This window comes from Petromyzon marinus, chromosome 73, assembly GCF_048934315.1.
Source record: "Petromyzon marinus isolate PM22_M1 ecotype Great Lakes invasive population chromosome 73, UKy_Petmar_22M1.pri1.0, whole genome shotgun sequence".
Taxonomy (NCBI): Eukaryota; Metazoa; Chordata; class Hyperoartia; order Petromyzontiformes; family Petromyzontidae; genus Petromyzon; species Petromyzon marinus.
In genome coordinates, this window is record NC_133739.1 from 8,467,817 (window position 1) to 8,488,492 (window position 20,676).

Genomic DNA, 20,676 nt, shown 5'->3' on the forward strand with positions numbered 1-20,676 from the left:
GTCTAGATTGAACACCGCTACGCGTCCAGAGTGAACACCGCCACGCGTCCAGAGTGAACACCGCCACGCGTCTAAAGTGAACACCGCCACGCGTCCAGAGTGAACACCGCCACGCGTCTAAAGTGAACACCGCCACGCGTCCAGAGTGAACACCGCCACGCGTCCAGAGTGAACACCGCCACGTGTCTAGAGTAAACACCGCCACGCGTCCAGAGTGAACACCGCCACGCGTCTAAAGTGAACACCGCCACGCGTCCAGAGTGAACACCGCCACGCGTCCAGAGTGAACACCGCCACGCGTCCAGAGTGAACACCGCCACGCGTCCAGAGTGAACACCGCCACGCATCCAGAGTGAACACCGCCACGCGTCCAGAGTGAACACCGCCACGCGTCCAGAGTGAACACCGCCACGCGTCCAGAGTGAACACCGCCACGCGTCCAGAGTGAACACCGCCACGCTGTTGAGGAGCCTCACCTTGTGTTGTGTTGTGGGCAGGTCGCTTCTGAAAACAAAAAGCGGTACAGCAGCTCAAGTGGGCTTGGCCTGGTAAAAAAAAATGAAAAAAAAACTGGGTTAATATTTAAAAGTAAAACAAAGTGACAAAGTGGCGAGCCGCCTGAAGACAAATTAAACTTAAGCGAGATAATTGAAGCAAACGCGATCAGGCGATGGCAGGAGGCAAGGCCCCGCGTGGCTAGGCCCCGCGCTGTAAAGTTGCAACCTGGACATCGCTTCCATGCTCGCTGCTACTCAATTGACATCCCTACGAGAGAGAGCGAGGCTCTACCTCGGTAAACAACAACCACCACCACAACAACCACCACCACAACAACCACCACCACAACAACAACCACCACAACACCAACAACCACCACAATCGCGATGAGAATTTCTCACCTCGGAATTTAGTGCACGGGCAGAGCAGCAACTTCCTGTTATATCGTGACGTCATGCGGCAGCAGGAGGTGCCATGACGTCATGTCACCTTCTGCTGCCGCGTGACGTACCACACCCCTCCCACAATGAGCGGCTCCGTACGTGAAAATATTATGTTAATGAGCCTGGCCCATATGTAGAGGGCTGGGGCGTGGGTGCTGAACCCGTCGCAACGGCTTTCACGAATTAATTATGTTAATGATCCGCCAGTCACTGGGCGTGGCCTTGCCCAAATATGGATTCTACATGAACAGAAAACGGCAGGGACCCAGGCAGAGGGGACGTCACGTTCAATGGCGCCTTGGACGGGGTGGGGTGAACACCTTGGTGACATGACGTCACTAGCGAGGTACACATCCCCCTGGCATTTCACGCCGATGAGGTATTGGTGAGTGGACGTCACAGAGAGGGGTTGAAGTTTAAGTTGATTTAGATTCATTTTCCATTGCTCCCTCCCTTGAACAGAGAGCACTTGGGTGTGTGTACACTGTGTGTGTGTGTACACAGTGTGTGTACACTGTGTGTGTGCACACTGTGTTTGTGTACACTGTGTGTGTGTACACACTGTGTGTGTACACAATGTGTGTACGTACACAGTGTGTGTGTACACTGTGTGTGTACGTACACAGTGTGTGTGTACACTGTGTGTGTACACTGTGTGTTTGTACACTGTGTGTGTTTGTGTACACTATGTGTGTGTGTGTACACTGTGTGTGTGTGTACACACACTGTGTGTACACTGTGTGTGTGTACACTGTGTTTGTACACTGTGTGTGTGTGTACACTGTGTGTGTGTACACTGTGTGTGTGTTTGTACACTATGTGTTTGTACACTGTGTGTGTGTGTACACTGTGTTAGTACACAGTGTGTGTGTGTTCAGTTTGTGTGTTTGTACACTGTGTGTGTACACTGTGTGCGTGTGCACATAGTGGGCACAGTCATCTGTCGACAAATGGCAACTTTTCATCAATTTATTATTTTCCAATTGTTATTTTCTATCTACGTGACTTTACCGAAAGAACCAACAATATAAATGTTAATCAGCTGCGCCACGCTGTGTGGGAGCTACCTGGCCTGTCGCTCCGCACGAAGCTGCGTGGAGCCCTCTGCATGGAAGTTCTGCGCCGGTGAGAAACTCTCTCAGGCCCTCCCACGCCTCCACGCAGATTGACGCGAGCCGAGTTGGTGGTGCATTCTATTTTGACTTAAAACTTTCGTGACTGGCAGGAATTCATATTCTTGGGTTCTTTCGGTAAAGTCGCGTAAATAAAAAAAACATGTTACATTGAAGAAAAAAATAAAATGACAATTTAAATAATAAAAATAAACGCGTTTTTATCTTCATTTTTGTTTTCTATCTATGTGACTTTACCGAAAGAACCAAGAATATGGTAGCGCATTCTCTATTTATTGCAGAGGTTCAAGTATCAAATCGAACAGGCACACCTGGCTACCCCAGTAACATTCACCACAATATGCGCAGTCTGCTTCACGGCAGATGTAAAAACATAGCGTTGTGTCATTCACGACGCACAGGTCATTGCATGTCGGTGTCACGGTCAAAATTGTGGCAATTCCAAATATTATCCAGAAACTACACAACGGAGATGGCGCGTCAATGATCGCCCCCTACCGACAGACTCATGTCCACGTGCAGGCCGGTGCAGGGCTACCTTGTGCCACACAGGGGCAGCTGCCACTTAGGGAGAGGCGTCCTTCGATTGTTTGAGATGAGATTCGATAAGAAAGACACAATTAGGCAAGCGACTTATGCGTGCAAATATGATGTTGGTAACGTAGTGAAATGCTTGGGAGCTTCATCGTCTTTCGCTCCCGCCGACAGATGGTACCCAGCCAACAACTCCACAGATACCAGCCGCTCCTCCTGTGCAGGTTCGGCTACGTATGGTGCGAAAGAAGTTCCAGATACACACAGAGACTCACACACAGAGAGACCCACAGATTAGCATGGTTGGCTACGTACGGTGAGAAAGAAGTTCCAGATACACACAGACTCGGGAGCAATTTTGAGTCGCGTGCAGTCGTGGGCCCGTGAAAGTTGAACGGGCGCATGTTGCTGTCGGTAGTTGAATACAGTTGGAAAGACGCTGATAGAGAGACACACAGAGACTGACAAGAGAGAGAGGTGGACAGACACGGACAAGAGGAAGACAGAATGAAAGATACAGAGACCACAGAGACACAGTCAGCGAGAGAGAGACACAGAGGGGAACAGAGACACAGACGGACAGAGAGATGTTGAATCGAACAAAAACTTAACTCGCTCCATTGAAAGAGATTCCTCAATATTTGCCCATCCCCGAAATTAAGTCGTCCTAGTTTCTAATTATTTCATTGTGTGTGGTGTGTCCATTTAAGCAATGTGGGACATCGATGTACACGGATATGAACAAGCTCAGCAGACAAGACGTCTTTCATATCCTTTGGTTCTTTCGGTAAATTCACGCAGGTAGAAAAAAAACGAAGTAAAAAAACAGAAATCGCGACGTTTCGATCGCAGCACCAGCGGTCGTCCTCAGGCGAAAACATCCAGACATTGTCGCGGCAGAAGTCACGTGAGCTACGTCACGTGACAAAGATAAGGTGATCACCCCCTCCCCAACGTGGCTCGCCCTCCTCAGCTGAGCATCGTTTTAATGCGGTGGCCTCACGCGAAATTGATTTCTGTAAGACGAAGGTACTTTGAAAACCCACTGGCTATTCTCTTTTATACAAGTGTTGTGTCCTTAACTAATCACACGGAGACGTCTGGTTGAGGCAACGCGTTTATTATAACAACTCTTCTTCTTTGGTTCTTTCGGGAAAGTCACGTAGAATGAGAATAAAATAATAAAATAACACAATAAAATTCTCACCACGTTTCGGCCACAACGCAAGCGGCCGTCTTCAGGTGAAATGAACAGACCTGTCGGGACGACAGAGCTTCAATGAACGCTGTTAAGATTCGTAGCGACTTTTAAGCTGGTTGAGAGAAGTGAGGCACCTTGACAAAGGGGGTTTACATATCAAATAGCTGAGGGATTAGCTTGTGACTGGTCGTAGAAATGGCTATGCTAAAGTCAAAACCTACACATCCACAGAGGCAACTAGTAATTTAGCATTGAAATAGCTAAGGGATTAGCTTGTGCAAATAGCTGAGGGATTAGCTTGTGACTGGTCACAGAAATGGCTATGTTAAAGTCAAAACCTACACATCCACAGAGGCAACTAGTAATTTAGCATTGAAATAGCTAAGGGATTAGCTTGTGACTGGTCACAGAAATAGATGTTAAAGTCAAAGCCTACACATCCACAGAGGCACCTCGTACATGGACGCCAAAGGGGGCTGCAACAACTCAACTGCCATACAGTAAACCGATGTGAACAACCTAATTCTAAATTACATCACTATATTAAATGTACTCAATATATTCTTCAATAAGCTGAGCTATTAACATTAACTGGGTATACACTACACTATATAATGAATACCATATAGTAAACCAATAAAAAACGAAAATATAAACTACCTCAATGTTATATCACAATGTTATATGGTTTAAAAAACAGGTGGATTCTTACCTTCCACTTCAGAACCACGGACAGCTACGAGCCCCGTTCAGACGGACGAGTCCATCCATGGTCGGAGCGGAGGAGGGGAGAAACAGGTGCGAGGCGCTGTTATACTCCATGTTATAAACCATACCATTAACCGTGGTGTGAGAGGTATTAAGAGTCAGTGCCAGCGAAAGAGCTGCGGTCTGAAGGTCCTCGTAAAATACAATTAATTAAGAACCGAAATGGTTTAAAACATCTTTCCAATGGTTACTAAGCCAGAATCCATCTTCTCGGTTGAAATTGTCTCTGTGTTTGTATATGTGGATGGCCTCATGAACGATTTTTTTTTTCACATCGGTTTACTGTATGACAGTTGAGTTGTTGCAGCCCCCTTTGGCGTCCATGTACGAGGTGCCTCTGTGGATGTGTAGGTTTTGACTTTAACATAGCCATTTCCGTGACCAGTCACAAGCTAATCCCTCAGCTATTTGATATGTAAACCCCCCCAGAATCCATCTTCTCGGTTGAAATTGTCTCTGTGTTTGTATATGTGGATGGCCTCATGAACGATTTTTTTTTCACATCGGTTTACTGTATGACAGTTGAGTTGTTGCAGCCCCCTTTGGCGTCCATGTACGAGATGCCTCTGTGGATGTGTAGGTTTTGACTTTAACATAGCCATTTCCGTGACCAGTCACAAGCTAATCCCTCAGCTATTTGATATGTAAACCCCCTTTTGTCAAGGGCCTCACTTCTCCCAACCAGCTTAAAGTCGCTACGAATCTTAACAGCGTTCATTAAAGCTCTGTGGATGTGTAGGCCTTTACTTTAACATCTATTTCTGTGACCTGTCACAAGCTAATCCCTTAGCTATTTCAATGCTAAATTACTAGTTGCCTCTGTGGATGTGTAGGTGTTGACTTTAACATAGCGATTTCTGTGACCAATCACAAGCTAATCCCTCAGCTATTTGATATGTAAACCCCTTTTGTCAAGGTGCCTCACTTCGCCCAACCAGCTTAAAAGTCGCTACGAATCTTAACAGCGTTCATTGCAGCTCTGTTGTCCCAACAGGTCTGCTAATTTGACCTGAAGATGGCCACTTGCGTTGTGGCCGAAACGTCGTGAGAATTTTATTGTTATTTTATTATTTTATTCTCATTCTACATGACTTTACCGAAAGAACCAAAGAAGATGAACCCTTGCAGTCACGACAGCTTTAAATCGAAATATAACTCTTTTGAACTCGGCTCTACACACTACCGTAACACGACAGGGGTACGACCCCTTCCACCCGATAGCCTCCGGGAGCGACAGCCTCCCTTCTATCGCAGCCTGCACAATCCGGTCTCTGCTACCCACGGGATCCCTTAGCCCGGCGTTAAGGGAAGACTGGACGACCCGTCCCAGCCCGGGTACGGGAGCTCACCTCTGGTCCGCTACAACCCGGCTCTGGCTAGAGCTCGGGAAGGGTCCCAGGGTGTCCGAGTCACCTCTGGTCCGCTACAACCCGGCTCTAACAAGAGCCTCGGTTGAGGGTTCCCGGGTGCTGGTCCAGTCTTCAGGTCTTCGGATGTCTTCAGGCTTGAGTTGGTGAACACTGCCTCGGCCCGTCCAGAGGGCCGGCCTTTTATCCCCAGGTCGGGGTCACCCCTCCACTCCTGACCTCCACCCCCCCCTCCCAGAAGCTTCTGGAAGGTCTTATCTTAAGGGGCCTTAGGGACGGGTGGGGGGGTCAGGGGTGTGAGTCTCCGGTCACGGGGGGGGGGGGGGGGCAGGGGTTTACTTTGGTCGACCCCTACACACCTCGCTCTCTCTCGGCTGCCCCCTGCTGACCCGTGAACGTGGTGGCAGGTCAGCTGACAGCGCCTTGTTATGGCGCTTACGCACAACTTCACGTGACTCACGCTGTACGTTCCGTCGTTTTCATGCAGGGGGCGCTGCAGACCTCTACGCGCCCCCTGCATGAACGACGGAGGCACAGGGACAGACGTTCGATCACGTTGGAATCGATCTGCAGACGGCGGTCTTCTCGCACGGCCAGCAGCTCTGTGTCGCCTCGTCTCGATCCCGCGATCCCAACCAGGTGAAAGTCCGCATCGAACCGGACCCCCGGCAAGGCCATCTACTTTACGACGAGAGAAAATTCACACAAAATATCGTTTTCAATTAATATGCTTTTAATGAAGAAATACAATTATCCAATTCAAAACATAACACAATTCAAAGTTGTTTCATTTTCAAACTTCAAAACGGAGCACCGGGTGCTTGCGTGGAGACGTCGTTCGTGTGCAATTTTTTTCATGACTTTCCTGGCCCAACGCCATAAATGGTTGCGAGGGGCACCGCAGGCAGTCAGGCTTGCTTCAAGCCCTTGGTTGTGAACATCCAGACGTTAATCAGCAAGGAGCATTTCATGTCCAAGTTCGACAAAATCTACATCAACACGTAATACAAAATTATGATTCGTGTTGTAGAGAATGTATCTCCTTTACGTGTAACCTTTGAGTGGTATGCCTTGTAACTGATTAATGATCCGAGTGTGCTCCCTATTTCAAAGACAATGAGTTGCTCCAGATGGAGATGCTTCCTGAAAACACAAAAATACCCTTTGACCTGTATCACAAGAGCAATGAGTCTCACCTGAGTTATCTGTACAGGTTACTTCCAAAACACACACTTTGTCCTAACATCACTTATTCAATGTTTGCCCCTTATAGACAAAATGTTACATGTACACACACAGACAAGTATTCATTCTGTTGTACATATAGGTGTTATGAAAATTGATGAAAATGATAAAAATTAAATGAAATTTAAAATTTGCATAATTTATCCGAAATTATGTTAATTGGTGTAATTATGCACATAAATTATGCTGACTCGAGAGATACTTGTATTAATTTATGAGAGTGGGCGTGGTTATGATAATGCGGGTCGAGCCTCGGTGACGAGGATTGTGTTATGAATTGGAATAACGCAATTGATCGTATGCAGTTCTGTAGGTCTTGTGAGCATGAATGAGAGAGAGTCGATTCGACTCTCCTATTTAATTCCGTATTATCGATAAGGATACGATTACTCTCGATTGAACATTATGAATTATGTGTGTTATGGATTATGTGTGGTGATAGTGTGCTTATGATAGGTCCCCAGGATTCAGATCTCATACGCAGAACAATATTATGCAGAATTTCAGGAAGAATCACACACAACTTTTATGCTTTAATACATTTTATTTTCTAGCTAACTTTAATTTTTGAATAATATGAAAACTCTCGATCTTGGAATTTCAACACAGCGTTAACATGATACCATCACGATTGCGTTGTTTCACTTTGATAACGGCACCTGTGGTTAATTCCCGACGCGTAACGCAATCGATCGACTGTTGAGGACGAGATTAATAAATGCAAACTATTCTATCAAAACCTTAACCTTATAATGTAAATTCGCATTTAAACATCGCCCACACAGTACCACATCCATTCATAGACCTTCAAGTCAATTCTTATCACGCTGTTAACAGTAGGACGATTGGTTATTATGCAAGTCAATGACAGCAGTATTTTTCGTTATTAATTTATTTTTAATGCACCACCTTGGAGTGGCAACCCTTCTTGATTATCCCGATATGCGTATCGTGCGTCTTCTTTATCACCGGTTCAATTCTTTGCGTAAAGCAGACGCCGAGGTTAGCATCTCTGGTGTCCAAAATGCGTTTCCTGTGTGTTGCGGCGCGGTGGGGGAGTGAGGGGGAGAGTGTGGGGGAGGGGTTGAATACGAACGGCTCGTCACAGTTTCTGTCCACCGCTGGCTGGACGAGTCAGCACGACGCTCGCCGTCGTCGCGCCGATGGGTGTTGAGTGCGGGGCCGCTGCCCTCTCAGCGCTGGTGACGCGAAGTTGCGCGCTGTAGCACGCTGGTGGCACGCTGTTGGCACGCGCTGGTGCTGGTGGCACGCTGGTGCTGATGGCACGCTGGTGGCACGCGCTGGTGCCGATGCTGGTGCTGATGGCACGCTGGTGGCACACGCTCCCTCTCCTTGAAGATGCGCGAACGCGCCCGTGCTGGTTCGCTGACAGCAGTTTCTCTCCACTGCTGGCTGAGCTGCTGCACGCTCTTGCTTGGCGTTGCTGGCCGCGCTCTTCCCGCTGCTGTAGTATCTGACGCTGCGCTCGCGGGCGACAGGTCAAGTTTTTCTTCTGCTGAGTGAGCCGAGTCGCACGCGCTCTCTTTGTTGAGGTTGATGGCGGCTCTCTGACAGCAGGTTTCCTCCACTGCTGTATGACTCAAGTCACACGCGCTTGGTCACTGGTTTGCTGAAGTTGTTGGAGGCTGCTCGTGCTTTTCCGCTGCTGGTTGAGCCACTTTGCACGTGCTTCCTCTGTGGAGATGCTCGAGCGCTCTCAGCGCTGATTCGCTGATACTTTGTTGGCGGCTGGCCAAGCGTTTTCTTCTGTTGAGTGAGTTGAGTCGCACGTGCTCTCTCTGTTGAAGGGCGCTAACGCGCCCGCGCTGGTTCGCTGACAGCAGTTTCTCTCCACTGCTGTATGACTCAATCTCGTTGATACATCGCGACTCGGCGATCCTCGCTACTCAGCGAGGCTCGGAGCCAGCCGCTCCATGCGACTCCTCGTCTTGTGGACGTCTTGAATCGCTGATCTGTCTTGACTGACTTAACTTAACTTTTTGAAAATGCGCTGACCGTTATATTCAAAGACATTCTTCTCTCTTTGCAGTGAAGGGGGGGTGGGCGTGGTCTGTGTGTGTGTGAGTTCGTGTGTGTGTACAGATGGCACCTGCGATAACGATGTTTGCCCTGGCGTGAAATTCCTCTCTCGCGCTCTGCGGGAGAGACAAAGGTGGTCGGGAGTACCTATCTCTTTATACTTTCGACTTTATATTTCTCAAATACCATTTGGTCCCATGTTCGCCAAGACTCGTGCTTGTAACTACGTCCTCCCGACACCCCTATCGGTTTACCGAGGTTCGCATTGTTACGATGGAATTATTAAAAAGAAAAATAATTTTCATCCTGAGTTTAAGAGGTCCGTTTCTTGATTGTTGGAATCTATATCCCTTGGTTCTGTAAGGTTCTATAATGGAATGTCGTGTAAGATGAACACGTTATTATTAATTTTATGTGTGACTGATGTGTAGCCACTTCTTTAACTTAAAAACGTGTTCGCTGGCTGTTGTGTTTTCTCATTAACCCGTCTGGCTAGCTCCAGATGGCCCCTTGTGATAAGGTGTGGTTCCTGCTTCTCCGCGCTGCGAGAGACAAAGGTGGTCGGGGTTGCTTCGGATATTGTTTAAACTCTTTCGCAAGTTTGCCCGTTGTCTCATTCCTTCTCGAAAACCTTTGATGTGACTCTGTATTTTGTCTCCAAGCTTTGTTTTAACAGTAAAAGTATTAAAGGTGAAAATCATTTGATAGCGAATTAATCATTGGATAATAATTCACTGATGTATCTGGTGGCCTGGTCTTAATTGGAGTGAGCGCGAGGACCGCTAACTTTAGCTTATTCTTGTTATTGCATTTTAAATTTTAACCGTTGTTTTAATGACAAAGGAAAAAAATATAAATGGTTTAACCCGTGGGCGTCCTCGTTTCTGGCTTGCGGAGGGCTCCCTCTGCGTGACCTCCCTTACGGCACATCAAACTCTTGTTCATCTGGAGATCTTCGGAGATAGCTGCTAACATCCTCGCCTCGAGAGTTGTTTTATTTCTTTATTTATTAATGGCCTGTTTATGATCGACATCTGGTTTTTCGTGTGCCGGGCTTACGGGTGTTATTAATTATTTTCGTTTATTTAAAAAAAAATGATATATAACGGCAAATATTATTTTTAATATCAATTTTGGAAAAGGCTCATATACAATTCTCAATGATTGACAGGCATATTAACAAAATTGAATTACTGCAGTGAAATATACTGCATCAGGTTATATCGTACTAACAAGCTATTTTTTTACAAATACGCTTAACAGTGTATGTACAACATACTATTGCGCCATTCAAAAACGAGTAGGCCATTGCATGCTGGCGTCTGGGTCAAAATTGATCAAATTCTAAACATTACCTACCAACTCCACAACTGAGATGCCACATCAACCATCGCCCCCTACTGACAGGTTCTTGTCCACATGCAGGCCGGTACAGTGCTACCACTTTGTACCACACAGGGGCAGCTGCTACTTGGGGATGCTCTTCGAGTGTTTGAGACTAGATATAACACAACACTCCGAATTGCCAGAGGCGATTAAGCAAGCACCATATAAATGGAATTATTAGAACCTTGTGATTGCTTGGAAGCTTATTGGCTCTCGCTCATGGTTAGAGATCTACGCAACCCACAGGTTCACAAAGACTGGCCGCTCTGACCCTGCAGGTTGAACCTAGGAATTGAGTGTTCAACTTCACATTCTTGTCATTAAAGGCCTGTGACAAAGGTGCATCTATTGGAGCGACATCGTCTCAAGCTTACATATCTACCGGGTCTCCATTTGACTTTGTAATGTCTCGGAGGAAGTCCACCCACACCTCCACTTCCACAAACTGCTGGGAGTTGCCTCGCTCTGCCTCGCAGTCAGAATTCTCCTCCTGCTTCACGTTGCCTCCATCGATGTGAAGGTCCGATTTTGGAGTTGAATCTTCATCTTCACATTTTACCCTCACTTCTTTGCTCTTCACCATCACTTCTTCACATTTCACCTTCACCTCTTCAAATTTCACCTCGATACCTTTAAAAGTGTCCAAGCTGGGATTTTCTTCCAGTTCTTGTTTCATGAGGGATGGGCTCATTGCGGCACTTTGACTTTCACAAGTTGATTTCAGACTCCACTCCTTGTGGATCTTCTGATGCTCGTGTGTTCTCTTGTGTACATTAAGATGTGATGACTGTGCAAACGCCTTGCCACACACACTGCACTTGAAGGGTTTATCTCCTGTGTGTGTTCTCTGGTGTACATTAAGATGTGGTGAATGTGAAAACGCCTTCCCACACACACTGCACTTGAAGGGTTTCTCTCCCGTGTGTGTTCTCTGGTGTACATGAAGATGTGGTGACTTTGAAAACGCCTTCCCACACACACTGCACTTGAAGGGTTTCTCTCCCGTGTGTGTTCTCAGGTGTACTTGAAGACTTGGTGACTGTGAAAACGCCTTCCCACACATACTGCACTTGAAGGGTTTCTCTCCCGTGTGTGTTCTCTGGTGTACATGAAGATGTGGTGAATGTGAAAACGCCTTCCCACACACACTGCACTTGAAGGGTTTCTCTCCCGTGTGTGTTCTCTGGTGTACATGAAGATTTGGTGACTGTGCAAACGCCTTCCCACACACATTGCACTTGAAGGGTTTCTCTCCCGTGTGTGTTCTCTGGTGTACATGAAGATGTGTTGAATGTGCAAACGCCTTCCCACACACACTGCACTTGAAGGGTTTCTCTCCCGTGTGGGTTCTCTGGTGCCGTGTCAAATGTGCAGGACGATCCGTGCTGTATGCACACCGGTCGCATTGTTGCCTTTTTGCACCGAGCTGCGCCGAGTGCCTTTGCTCCATCAGAACAATTCTGCAGAGGAAGCGACAGCTGCAGACAGAAAAAAGAGAATATCCACACCCACAGAGGAATGCATTTATACAGTCACACGTGACTTACACGTCTATACTTATTCATATATTCATGATATAGTGAAAACGTGTCCCAAATTCATCACACGGGCTGTTATAGCACACAATGAGAGGGCAAATGGTCATAAACGTGCCTGGAAGCCCTCGTATCTTCAAAATGAATGTTAACCCAAAACTCCGAGCATACAATTTCGGCTGTCTGGCTTCAAAAGGACTATTTATGAAAGCTAAATTCAGCTGACGTAGCAAAGGGTGTTGAAAATAATACTATTTGTGTTATGCAGAAATGCATAAATTAATGTTCAATCGCAACGTAGAGGTGTGAAAGCCAGGCACAGATGTCCTTGAATGCTGGGATGAACAGTTCCGACTTCAGCTGCACTTGTGCTGTGATAACTTCCTGACTACATTCTTACGAAGAGTTGCAGAGGAAAACAAAAATAAACTACTGTTTTGATATAACCTCCATGCTCAATAGAGTTCATAGACTTTACTGCAAATACAAACTTGACCCTGTCACACACTCAGAGGTGGAGCCAGGATTTTTAGGTAGGGGGGGGGGGGGGCAACCTCTTTCAGCAATGAAAAACGATAGTTGTTAGTAAGTAAGGAGTTGTTAGTAATTAAGGAGTTGTTAGTAAGGAGTTGTTAGAAAGTAAGGAGTTGCTAGTAAGTAAGGAGTTAGTGAGGAGTTGTAATTAAGTAAGGAGTTGTTCATCAGGAGTTATTAGTAAGGAGTCATTAGTAAGTAAGTAGTTGTTACTAAGTAAGGACTTGTCCTATGCTTTTTATTCGACGCGTGTGAAAGGCATCGCGCTCGCTGAAGGTGTTTGCCTTCAGGGAAGTCGTGTACTGTATACGCAACTGGGCACAATTCTAAGAGTCGCTTGTAACTGCTTTGCCGTTACTTATTGCCAATTATGAACACGGACTGTTGTCCTCTCATAGAGTCCCTGGCACGTAATAATATGCCACGCGGTGGCAGTGGGGGGGGGGGGGTCGCACAATGCTGATTTATCTATATTTATAAAAGGGAAATTTGTGAATGTGTGTCTGTTTGAAATGTTCAGCATACTTGCCGACATGCAACACAAACTGGAAATTTGGCATGTGGGTAGCTTCCAGACTGGACACAATGCACAAAGTATTAAAATAGCCGTCATATCTGAGATGTCACCCTATGCGGCATCGTTACGCAGTGTGCCTGCTGACGTCACGCATACCCCCCCACCAACACTCCGCGAAGGCCGTGTTTTAATCCAAGAATCAAAGTCCCGGGCAAAGCCGGGTAGTAAAGCTAGCCTATATATAAAATGGAAATGTGTGGATACGTGTGTGTGTGTGTCTGTTAGAAATGTTTAGCATACTTCCCGACATACTACACACTTGAAATTTGGCATGTGGGTAGGTTCCATACCGTGCACAATGAAACAAGTATAAAAATAGACTTTTGTATTTTGTATGACCATGAAGTTTGTGGCGTCAACCCGCAACACACCTGAGTTAAGCGCTCTGCAATGCATATAGAATTGAAGCTTTCGTGAATGCATAAATTACTCATCGGTTTTTTCGGTAAAGTCACGTATGTAGACATATAATAAAATTATATAGAAATAAATCACGACGTTTCGAACGCAACACAAGCGATCATCATCAGGTGTAAAAAAACAAATAGCGAGGGAGCACATAGGGTGACATCAACGCAACACATAGAGAGCGTTAAACTGCACGGAGGCAAATACAACAAGAAGATGAGAGACGAGAACTCAACAAAACCTAAGAAAAATTACGTGATGCAAAACCAGTAGGCCAACAACACAGTTAGACACTTTCCTGGTAGACCACGAATTTCAGAAGACTGCTAAATTTCGTGTTCATCCTCGGGGTTGAACAAACCAGCATAGACAGAGTGAAGAGATACGAAGTACATGGTAGCAGAGATACATACACAGGGAAGAACATCCAGGGAAAGATGTATTTGGCAGCACAGATAGGGCTGTTAACAGCGTGCCGGGAGATTTTAGGTGGCGCTTCGCTCCTGGCCGATGAAGCCATTGGTTTCTCGGAGTTTCAATACATATCCTCCGTGCGAAGAATGGGTAGAACTGCTATCTTAAATATGAAGCGGAATATTACATCTGTTTGTTTGTGTGAAGCAGCAAAACCTCTCCAACGCTGAGCTCTGGCGTCGTGAAATTTTCACAGCTTATGCCGTTTGGAATTTCTAAGTGAACACGACTATTTTCAGCTCGCCACGTCATTATTCCCTTCCCGAGTGGTCAAAATCGACCTTGCGTAGAAGTGGATAAAGGTAAAATTTCCTTGAGTGAAAACATCCGATTTAGGTAACTTGATTTGTTTCGCCTTTTTTCTTTCTCGCAAGCATCAACATTTTTAAGGGTTTTTCAGTGAAATATAAGGGAATATGAAATTTATCCAAGACAAGAATCTAAGTCCCGGGCGAAGCCGGGTAGTGAAGCTAGTTACTAATAAGCCCCAATGATCCTATCGAAATTAGGGATTTCGATCGGATCGTTGGGGGGGCACGTGCCTACCCCACCCCCACTGGCTCCACCACTGTCACACACTGGCACGGTTCAAAAGGTGGTGGTGTGTCCAGACCAACGCCTGGCCACCTTCACCTGCTCAGAATTCATGCTTCCTCACTCCACCAAGTAGAGTGAACACCGCCACGCGTCCAGAGTGAACACCGCCACGCGTCCAGAGTGAACAGCGCCACGAGTCCAGAGTGAACACCGCCACGCGTCCAGAGTGAACACCGCCACGCGTCCAGAGTGAACACCGCCACGCGTCCAGAGTGAACACCGCCACGCTGTTGAGGAGCCTCACCTTGTGTTGTGTTGTGGGCAGGTCGCTTCTGAAAACTAAAAGCGGTACAGCAGCTCAAGTGGGCTTGGCCTGGTGTAAAAAATAAAAATAAATACAAACCGCGTGAATATTTAAAAGTAAAACAAAGTGACAAAGTGGCGAGCCGCCTGAAGACAAATTAAACTTAAGCGAGATAATTGAAGCAAACGCGATCAGGCGAGGGTAGGAGGCAAGGCCCCGCGTGGCTAGGCCCCGCGCTGTAAAGTTGCAACCTGGACATCGCTTCCATGCTCGCTGCTACTCAATTGACATCCCTACGAGAGAGAGAGCGAGGCTCTACCTCGGTAAACAACAACCACCACCACAACAACAACCACCACAACCACCACCACAACAACAACCACCACAACCGCGATGAGAATTTCTCACCTCGGAATTTAGTGCACGGGCAGAGCAGCAACTTCCTGTTATCTCGTGACGTCACGCGGCAGCAGGAGGTGATATGACGTCATGTCACCTACTGCCGCGCGACGTACCACACCCCTCCCACAATGAGCGGCTCTGTATGTGAAAATATTATGTTAATGAGCACGGCCCATATGTAGAGGGCTGGCGCGTGGGTGCTGAACCCGACGCAAAGGCTTTTAAGAATTAATTATGTTAATGATCCGCCTGTCACTGGGCGTGGCCTTGCCCAAATGTGGATTCTACTTGAACAGAAAACGGCAGGGACCCAGGCAGAGGTGACGTCACGTTCAAGGGCGCCTTGGACGGAGTGGGGTGAACACCTTGGTGACATGACGTCACTACCTAGGTACACCTCCCCCTGGCGTTTCACGCCAGGGGGAGGTGTACCCCTTGGGTGTGTGTACACTGTGTGTGTGTACACTGTGTGTGTGTACACAGTGTGTGTGTACACTGTGTGTGTGTACACTGTGTGTGTACACACTGTGGTGGGCACAGTCATCTCAGTCGACAAATGGCAACTTTTCATCAATTTAATATTTTCCAATTTTTTTGTTATTTTCTATCTACGTGACATTACCGAAAGAACCAACAATATAAATGTTAATCAGCTGCGCCACGCTGTGTGGGAGCTACCTGGCCTGTCGCTCCGCACGAAGCTGCGTGGAGCCCTCTGCATGGAAGTTCTGCGCCGGTGAGAAACTCTCTCAGGCCCTCCACGCCTCCACGCAAATTGACGCGAGCCGAGTTGGTGGTGCATTCTATTTTGACTTAAAACTTTCGTGACTGGCAGGAATTCATATTCTTGGGTTCGTTCGGTAAAGTCACGTAAATTAAAAAAACATGTTACAATTAAAGAAAAATAAAATAATGACAATTTAAATAATACAAAAACGCGTTTTTTCTTTATTTTTGTTTTCTATTTACGTGACTTTACCGAAAGAACCAACAATATGGTAGCGCATTCTCTATTTATTGCAGAGGTTCAAGGTTCAAATCCGACAGGCACACCTGGCTACCCCAGTAACATGCACCACAATATGCGCAGTCTGCTTCACGGCAGATGTAAAAACATAGCGTTGTGTCATTCACGACGCACAGGTCATTGCATGTCGGTGTCACGGTCAAAATTGTGGCAATTCCAAACATTATCCAGAAACTACACAACGGAGATGGCGCGTCAATGATCGCCCCCTACCGACAGACTCATGTCCACGTGCAGGCCGGTGCAGGGCCACCTTGTGCCACACAGGGGCAGCTGCCACTTAGGGGGAGGCGTCCTTCGATTGTTTGAGATGAGATTCGATACGAAACACACAAATAGGCAAGCGACTTATGAGTGCAAATATGATGTTGGTAACGTAGTGAAATGCTTGGGAGCTTCATCGTCTTTCGCTCCCGCCGACAGATGGTACCCAGCCCACAGCTCCACAGATACCGGCCGTTCCTCCTGTGCAGGTTCAGCTACGTACGGCGCGAAAGAAATTCCAGACACACACAGAGACTCACACACAGAGAGACCCACAGATTAGCATGGTTGGCTACGTATGGTGTGAACGAAGTTCAACGTACACACAGAGACTCACACACAGAGAGACCCACAGATTAGCATGGTTGGCTACGTACGGTGCGAAAGAAGTTCCAGATACACACAGAGACTCACACAGAGAGACCCACAGATTAGCATGGTTGGCTACGTACGGTGCGAAATAAGTTCCACGTACACAGAGAGTCGCGTGCAGTCGTGGGCCCGTGAAAGTTGAACGGGCGCATGTTGCTACTGTCGGTAGTTGAATACGGTGGGAAAGACGCTGATAGAGACACACACAGAGACTGACAAGAGAGAGAGGTGGACAGACACAGACAAGAGGAAGACAGAAACAAAGATATAGAGACGACAGAGACACAGTCAGTGAGAGAGAGACACAGAGGGGAACAGAGACACAGACGGACAGAGAGATGTTGAATCGAGCACAAACTTAACTCGCTCCATTGAAAGAGATTCCTCAATCTTTGCCCATCCCCAGAATTAAGTCGTTCTAGTTTCTATTGATTTCATTGTGTGTGGTGTGTCCGTGTAAGCAATGTGGGACATCGATGTACACGGATATGAACAAGCTCAGCAGACAAGACGTCTTTCATATCCTTTGGTTCTTTCGGTAAATTCACGCAGGTAGAAATAAACGAAAAAAATAAATCGCGACGTTTCGATCGCAACAACAGCGGTCGTCCTCAGGCGAAAACATCCAGACATTGTCGCGGCAGAAGTCACGTGAGCTACGGCACGTGACAAAGATAAGGTGACCCCCCCCCTTACCCCCCAACGTGGCTCGCCCTGTTCAGCTGAGCATCGTTTTAATGCGGTGGGCTCCCGCGAAATTGATTTCTGTAAGACGAAGGTACTTTGAAAACCCACTGGCTATTCTCTTTTATACAAGTGTTGTGTCCTTAACTAATCACACGGAGACGTCTGGTTGTGGCAACGCGTTTATTATAACAACTCTTTCGAACCCGGCTCTACACACTGCTGTAACACGACAGGGGTATGGCCCCTTCCACCCGATAGCCTCCGGAAGCGACAGCCTCCCTTCTACCGCAGCCTGCACAATCCGGGCTCTGCTACCCACGGGATCCCTTAGCCCGGCGTTAAGGGAAGACTGGATGACCCGTCCCAGCCCGGGTACGGGAGCTCACCTCTGGTCCGCTACAACCCGGCTCTGGCTAGAGCTCGGGGAGGGTCCCAGGGTGTCCGAGCCACCTCTGGTCCGCTACAACCCGGCTCTAACAAGAGCCTCGGTTGAGGGTTCCCGGGTGCTGGTCCAGTCTTCAGGTCTTCGGATGTCTTCAGGCTTGAGTTGGTGAACACTGCCTCGGCCCGTCCAGAGGGCCGGCCTTTTATCGCCAGGTCGGGGTCACCCCTCCACTCCTGACCTCCACCCCCCCCTCCCAGAAGCTTCTGGAAGGTCTTATCTTAAGGGGCCTTAGGGACGGGTGGGGGGACAGGGGTGAGTCTCCGGTCACGGGGGGCGGGGAGCAGGGGTATACTTTGGTCGACCCCTACACACCTCGCGCTCTCTCTCGGCTGCCCCCTGCTGACCCGTGAACGTGGTGGCAGGTCAGCTGACAGCGCCCTGTAATGGCGCTTACGCACAACTTCACGTGACTCACGCTGCACGTTCCGTCGTTTTCATGCAGGGGGCGCTGCAGACCTCTACGCGCCCCCTGCATGAACGACGGAGGCGCAGGGACAGACGTTCGATCGCGTTGGAATCGATCTGCAGACGGCGGTCTTCTCGCACGGCCAGCAGCTCTGTGTCGCCTCGTCTCGATCCCGCGATCCCAACCAGGTGAAAGTCCGCATCGAACCGAACCCCCGGCAAGGCCATCCACTTAACTAGAGAAACTTCACACGAAATATAGTGTAAAGTAACGAATTGTATAATTCAAAGGTGGAATTTGTCTATGGATATATTATGCCATGTTTCTTAGCTTGGAAGGTATATTGTATTGTATATTAGTCTAGTTTATTACATGCTTATGGTGCAGCACAGGACAGAGCAACGCACCTTGGTTGCTCTGCTTTGGTGTTTTCCTGTGCCCAGCCGCCACCCTCCTCCACTCCTGAGGAGGTGGGGGCTGGGTAACATGCTAATTAACTCCGCCCTCACACTTTTAATAAAGACGCGGTCTTTGCTTGGCAGCGTTCACTCAAGCGCTGTCCTCTGGACAGACCTGTTTCTTCACCTGATGAAGGCTACTTGTGTTGTGGCCGAAACGTCGTGAGAATGTTATCTTGTTTTATTACTTTGTTTCCATTCTACGTGACTTTACCGAAAGAACCAAGAAGACGAAATATGATTTTCAATGAAGAAGCTTTTAATGAAGAAATGCAATTATTCAATTCAAAACATAACACAATTCAAAGTTGTTTCATTTTCAAACTTCAAAACGGAGCATCAGGTGCTTGTGTGGAGACGTCGTTCGTGTGTATTTTTTTTCGTGACTTTCCTGGCCCAAGGCCGTAAATGGTTGTGAGGGGCACCGCAGGCAGTCAGGCTTGCTTCAAGCCCTTGGTTGTGAACATCCAGACGTTAATCAGCAAGGACCATTTCACGTCCTAGTTCGACAAAATCTACGTCAACACGTAATACAAAATTATAATTCGCGTTGTAGAGAATGTATCTCCTCTACGTGTAACCTTTGAGTGGTATGCCTTGTAACTGATGAATGATGCGAGTGTGCTCCCTATTTCAAAGACAATGAGTTGCTCCAGATGGAGATGCATCCTGAAAACACAAAAATACCCTTTGACTTGTATCACAAGAGCAATGAGTCTCACCTGAGTTATCTGTACAGGTTACAACCAAAACACACACTTTGTCCTAACATCACTTATTCAATGTTTGACTCTTATAGACAAAATGTTACATGTACACACACAGACAAGTATTCATTCTGTTGTATATATAGGTGTTATGAAAATTCACGAAAATACTAAAAATTTAATAAAATTTGAAATTTGCATAATTTATCCGAAATTATGTTAATTGGTGTAATTATGTGCATACATTATGCTGATTCGAAAGATAATTGTATTAATTTATGCGAGTGGGCGTGGTTATGCTAATGCAGGTCGAGCCTTGGTGACGAGGATTGTATTATGAATTGGAATAACGCAATTGATCGTATGCAGTTCTGTAGGTCTTGTGAGCTTGAATGAGAGAGAGTCGATTCGACTCTGCTATTTAATTCCGTATTATCGATAAGGATACGATTACTCTCGATTGAACATTATGAATTATGTGTGTTATGGATTATGTGTGGTGACAGTGTGCTTATGATAGGTCCCCAGGATTCAGATCTCATACGCAGAACAATATTATGCAGAATTTCAGGAAGAATCACACACAACCTTTACGCTTTAATAAATTTTATTTTCTAGCTAACTTTAATTTTTGAATAATATGAAAACTCTCGATCTTGGAATTTCAACACAGCGTTAACATGATACCATCACGATTGCCTCGATTCACTTTGATAACGGCACCTGTGGTTAATTCCCGACGCGTAACGCAATCGATCGGTTGTTGAGGGAGAGATTGATACATGCAAACTATTCTATCAAAACCTTAACCTTATAATGTAAATTCGTATTTAAACATCGCCCAAACAGTACCACATCCATTCATAGACCTTCAAGTCAATTCTTATCACGCTGTTAACAGTAGGACGATTGGTAATTATGCAA

At 46.9% G+C, this 20,676-nt stretch overlaps 2 protein-coding genes across 2 annotated transcripts in view; both read right to left on the bottom strand.

The window, feature by feature from the left end:
- The window catches only part of LOC142907013 (uncharacterized), a 32,983-nt gene extending 17,496 nt beyond the window's left edge, over positions 1 to 15,487 (bottom strand). Inside the window, exons 1-3 of the mRNA XM_076055935.1 lie at positions 15,393 to 15,487; positions 14,985 to 15,053; positions 11,396 to 12,093 (exon numbers count right to left, since the gene is read on the bottom strand). Of these exons, the coding sequence (XP_075912050.1) occupies positions 11,396 to 12,065 (670 nt within the window). The 5' untranslated portion in view covers positions 12,066 to 12,093; positions 14,985 to 15,053; positions 15,393 to 15,487. The remainder of the gene's footprint in view (positions 1 to 11,395; positions 12,094 to 14,984; positions 15,054 to 15,392) is intronic.
- LOC142907016 (uncharacterized) overlaps positions 1 to 20,676 on the bottom strand; it is a 167,470-nt gene that overhangs the window by 54,080 nt on the left and 92,714 nt on the right. The window lies entirely within an intron of this gene.